Here is a 6000-nt window from a genome sequence, read left to right on the forward strand (position 1 = left end):
TATCACCAAGCTTGAGTGCAATGGTGCGATCTCGGTTCACTTCACCTCTGCCTCCCAGGTTCAAGCAATTCGTCTGCCTCAGTCTCCCAAGTAGCTGGGACTACAGGCGTGCACCACCACGCCCAGCTTATTTTTATATTTTTAGTAGAGATGGGATGTCACCATATTGGCCAGGCTGATCTCGAATTCCTGACCTCGTGGTCTGCCCGCCTCGGCCTCCCAAAGTGCTGGGATTACAGGTGTGAGCCCCTGCGCCTGGCCTATTTTATTTTTTTGAGACGAAGTCTTGCTCTGTTGCCCAGGCTGGAGTGCAGTGGTACAATCTGGGCGCACTGCAACCTACACCTCCTGGGTTCAAGCAGATCTCCTGCATCAGCCTCCCAAGATCTGGGACTACAGGCATGCGCCACCACGCCTGGCTAATTTTTTATTTTTGGTAGAGACAGGGTTTTACCATGTTGGCTAGACTGGTCTCGAACTCTTGACCTTAGGTGATCCACCCACCTTGGGCTCCCAAAGTGCTGGAATTACAGGCACGAGCCACTGCACCCAACCTCCACCAAGCTTTTCTTCCCCACTCAGTGCCCAAAACAATGCCTTATATCGTAGGCCTCTTTAAATAATTGTTTCACAAATGAAGGCCTGCCCTCCTGGTGGACCTTAATTTGTTTGGGGAGAAATAGACCAAAATAACAATAATACATGTATATGAAAATAAAGTAGGGAAGAGCTGGGCACGGTGGCTCGCACCTGTAATCCCAGCACTTTGGGAGGGGAAACCCCATCTCTATTAAAAACAAAAAAATTAGACTCAGTGGCTCAGGACTATAATCCCAGCACTTTGGGAAGCCGAGGCGGGTGGATCACCTGAGGTCAGGAGTTCCAGACCAGCCTGACCAACATGGTGAAACCCTGTCTCCACCAAAAATACAAAAATTAGCCAGACGCGCTGGCACATGTCTGTAATCCCAGCTACTAGGGAGGCTGAGGCAGGAGAATCGTTTGAATCGGGGAGATGGAGGTTGCAGCGAGCTGAGAAAGCACCACTGCACTCCAGCCTGGGTGACAGAGTGAGACTCCCTGGAGTGAGAGAGAGTACAGATCACATATAGCCTTTTAGACCTCTGGTAGGACTGTGGCTATCCTCTGATTGAGATGGGGAACTAATGGACTGTTTTAGGCAAAGAGGTGATATGATGTATGTCCTGAGTTAGGCAACGTTGGTCAAACCACTTAATTCTTCTGTGCCTCATTTTCTTCATCTGTAAAACAAGGATAATAATAGTATCTTCCTCAGATGATCATTATGAGGAATACATAAGTTAAAATTTTTTTTTCTGTCACCCAGGCTGGAGTACAGTGTTGCAATCTCAACTCGCCGCAACTTCTGCCTCCCAGGTTCAAGTGATTCTCTTGCCTCAGCTTCCCTAGTAGCTGTGATTACAGGCACGCGCCACCACGCCCAGCTATTTTTTGTATTTTTAGTGGAGATGGGATTTCACCATGTTGGTCAGGCTGCTCTTGAACTCCCGACCTCAGGTGGTCCGCCCGCCTCGGCCTCCCAAAGTGCTAAGATTACAGGTGTGAGCCACTGCGCCTGGCCATAAGTTAATATTTGTAAAATGTCTAGAATAGTAACTCGCATATACTAAGCTCTACGTAATTTTTTTTAATAAAATAAAAAAATCATTCTAGCTGCTGGGTTGAAAATAGCAGTAGATATGCAAATGTGGAGGAAGGGTAGCTAGGTATAAGACAACTATAAAAATCCCAAGGAGAAATGGTAACAAGAACCATTTCTTAGAATAATAGCTAATAGAGGTAATGGCAGTAGAGGTGGTGAAAAGGGGCAGAAGAAAAAAAGAAGAGAGAAGAAATCAGGGATGACAGCAGGTGCCATGTCCAGCCGCGAAGGTGGCAAGAAGAAGCCCCTGAAACAGCCCAAGAAGCAGGCCAAGGAGATGGACGAGGAAGAGAAGGCTTTCAAGCAAGAACAAAAAGAGGAGCAAAAGAAACTCGAGGAGCTAAAAGCGAAGGCTGCGGGGAAGGGGCCCCTGGCCACAGGTGAAATTAAGAAATCTGGCAAAAAGTAAGCTGTTCCTTGTGCCTGAGGAGATAATGACCCTTTATTTCATTCGTATTTAAACATCTGTATTCCCTGCCGTAACATCTTTCACCACCAATAGCAGGAATTAAGTGTTGTTTTGGAGCTGCTATACATTTAAGAATTAACCTTTCTTAAAAAAAAAAAAAAAAAAAAAAGAAGAAGAAAAAGAAAACCGGGATGACTCTTAAAAGTTTTGGGCCTGAGTAACTAGAACCACTATCAAGATAATGAGGACTGTGCTTGGATCAGATCAGATTTAAGGCCTAAAAGATATCCATGCTATCATAAAAGTTAATTAAACAGTCACTGAGCTCCTATACTAGGTAAGGCATTGAACTAGGCACTGAGAGAATATGTTAAAAACAAAATCCGGCTGGGCATGCTGGCTCACGCCTGTAATCCCAGCACTTTGGGAGGCCGAGAATGGATCACAAGGTCAGTAGTTCAAGACCAGCCTGCCCGACATGCTAGGATTACAGGCATGAGCCACCGCGCCTGGCCACTGTGATATGTTTTATATTGGAAATGTGAACCACATTGTCTGGGAGCCTGGAAAAGGGATGCTAGGGAGCTTCACAAAGGAGACATTTGAGGCTAGGCCTTGAAGAATGAGTTGTGGTGAACAGTTGTTGTGGAGAGGATAATAGCTAATAAACGTAACCACAGGGGGGAAAAAAAACGGCCAGGCACGGTGGCTCACGCCTGTAATCCCAGCACTTTAGGAAGCGGAGGCGGGCAGATCACTAGGTCAGGAGTTCGAGACTATCCTGGCCAACATGGTGAAACCCCATCTCTACTAAAAATACGAAAATTAGCTGGGCCTGGTGGCGTGTGCCTGTAGTCCTAGCTACTCAGGAGGCTGAGGCAGGAGAATCGCTCGAACCTAGGAGGTGGAGATTGCAGTGGGTTGAGATCGCGCCACTGCACTCTAGCTTGGTGACAGAGTAAGACTCCGTCTCAAAAACAACCAAACAAAACCAAAAAACACACAAGGCTTAGAAGTGATTTAATCCAATTTGTTTTGGAGGAAAAAGTTTTAATCCCAGCACATTGGACGGGCCAGGGCGGGAGGATGCCTTGAGCCAAGGAGTTCAAGACCAGCTTGGCTAACATGACAAACCCTGTCTCTATCAAAAAAATACAAAAATTAGCCTGGTGTAGTGGTGCACATCTGTAGTCCCAGCTACTTGGGAGGCTGAGGTGGGAGGATCGCTTAAGCCTGGGAGGTGCAGGTTGTAGTGCGCCAAGATCACGCCACTGTACACCCAACTCCAGCCTGCACCTCAGAGCAAGACATGGTCTCAATTAAAAAAAAAAAAAAGTTTAATGTGGTTAATAATTGCACAAAGGGGTGGCTTTGTGAGTCTTTATTCTACCTCCCACATAATTTCAATCAGTGTCCCCCTCACACATACATTCAGTTATATAATCTATGTACAAAATTGTGTCCGATGCAATTTGAGGACAAACCCCTAACCCCCAATTTCACTACAACTCCTTCTATATACAAATTCTAGAGCTCTTGACCAATATGGCAAAACCTCATCTCTACCAAAATATATATATATTTATATATATAATTATATATATTTTTATTTAATATAATTATATATATTATATATTGTATATTATATACATATTATCTTATATATATTATTATATATAATATATGTTATTATATATAATAATATATATATTATATATTATATATTATATATTATATATATTATTATTATTATTATTATATATATTATTATATATATTATCTTATATATATTATTATATATATTATTATATATAAGATAATATGTATATAATATATAATATATAATATATAATTATATATATTTTTATTATATATAAAATATATATATTTATATATTTTATATAATTATATATATAATATATATTTATATATTTTATATAATTATATATAATATATACATATTTTTATATATATAAATATATATATGCATATATATTTATATATATGCAAAAATGAGCCTGGTGGGGTGGCACACACCTGTATTCCTAGCTACTTGGGAGGCTGAGGCATCAGAATTGCCTGACTCTGGGAAGCAGGGGTTGCAGTGAGCCGAAATTGCACCACTGCACTCCAGCCTGGGGGACAGAGAAAGACTCCGTCTAAAAAAAACAAAGACCTGAGCATGGTGGTTCATGCCTGTACTCCCAGCACTTTGGGAGGCCGAGGCAGGCGGATCACCTCAGGTCAGGAGTTTGAGACCAGCCTGGCCAACCTGGTGAAACCCCATCTCTACTAAAAATACAAAAATTAACTGAGTGGGGTAACGGGCACCTGTAATCCCAGCTATGCGGGAGGCTGAGACAGGAGAATCACTTGAACCTGGGAGGCAGAGGTTGCAGTGAGCTGAGATCGTGCCATTGCACTCCAGCGTTGGTGACAGAGTGAGACTCTGTCTCAAAAAAAAGAAAAATAAAAAAAAAAAGAAGAAAGAAATTCTAGAGCAAAAATCTAGGGCAGTTCTATCCAATAGAAATTTCTGCAGCAATAGAAATGTTCCACACATACATTGTCCAAAATAGTAGCCACCAGCCATACGTGACTGCACAGCACTTGGAAAGTGGCTAGTGCAACGAGAGAAGTGAATTTTTAATTTAATTTATTTTGATTACTTTCTTTTGTTGTTGTTGTTATGAGACAGTCTTGCTCTGTTGCCCAGGCTCGAGTGCAGTTGCACAATCTTGGCTAACTACAACTTCCACCTCCTAGGTTCAAGTGATTCTCCTGCCTCAGCCTCCTGAGAAGCTGGGATTACAGGTGCCCGATACCACCCGGCATATTTTTGTATTTTTAGTAAAGATGGGGTTTCCCATGTTGGCCAGGCTGGTCTTGAACTCCTGACCTCAAGTGATCTGCCCACCTGGAACTCCCAAAGTGCTGGGATTACAGGCATGAGCCACCAAGCCTGACCCTAAATATTTTCAAGTATGAAAAAAACTGCAGGTATAAGAGACATGGATAAATCTTAGTGAACATAAAATTCAAATGCAAGGTTCAGGATAATGGTTACCCTTAGGGTACAAAGAGAAGCAGGGAACACAGTGAGACAACATGGGAGAATGAATATATTGGTAGATGTATTCTGTTGAAGCTTTATTCTTGGGCGAGATGGTGACTTCACATATGCTAACTATGCTAAAGAATGAATGGTTGAATGACTAAAGGCAACCCATGGACTAATGAGAGATGTGTTCATAACCCAAGAATTATAATTAATCTAGTCAGGGCACATGAGGTCCAGAAGAGAAAAAAATAAAACCAAACTCAACAAATTTCCAAACATTTTAATATTGTAATTCAATATTTTTTCAATTATATCCCCTGAAGTCAAAGAAATTATACCCTCATGATAATTATAATTTTTGTCTAGTAATGGTAGTACCATAAGAAATTATTTAGAGTTATATTTTGTACAAATGCCACCTTTTAACCCTTTCTCAAGTTGCTAGTATTAGGATGACAGATGATTATAGGACTGAAAGTGTTTTCAGGGTAAATAAAATTTCAACAATCACATTACAGTGTATTTTTGTCATAAAGCTTGGGGTGTCAGCCTCCTGTTGTTCTATATAACTTAAAATAGGCCAGACGTGGTGGCTCACGCCTGTAATTCCAGCACTTTGGGAAGCCAAGGTGGACAAATCACTTGGGGCCAAAAGTTCGAGACCAGGCTGGCCAACATGTCGAAACCCCATCGGTACTGAAAGTACAAAAATTAGCTAGGGGTGGTAGCACACACCTGTAATCCCAGCTACTTGTGAGGCTGAGGCAGTAGAATGGCTTGAACCCGGTAGGCAGAGGTTGCAGTGAGCCAAGATCACGCCACTGCACTCCAGCCTGGGCAACAACA

The 6000-nt window shown here is 42.0% G+C and overlaps 1 protein-coding gene across 1 annotated transcript; it reads left to right on the forward strand.

Moving 5' to 3' along the window:
* The first annotated feature begins 1897 nt into the window (after nt 1-1897).
* On the forward strand, nt 1898-2093 carry LOC129035841 (translation machinery-associated protein 7-like). Its single transcript, XM_054486811.2, has one exon. It carries the CDS (start codon nt 1899-1901, stop codon nt 2091-2093), a length of 195 nt encoding a protein of 64 aa, XP_054342786.1. The 5' UTR covers nt 1898.
* The last annotated feature ends 3907 nt before the right edge of the window (nt 2094-6000 follow it).

This window comes from Pongo pygmaeus, chromosome 3 (genome assembly GCF_028885625.2).
Source record: "Pongo pygmaeus isolate AG05252 chromosome 3, NHGRI_mPonPyg2-v2.0_pri, whole genome shotgun sequence".
Lineage (NCBI taxonomy): Eukaryota > Metazoa > Chordata > Mammalia > Primates > Hominidae > Pongo > Pongo pygmaeus.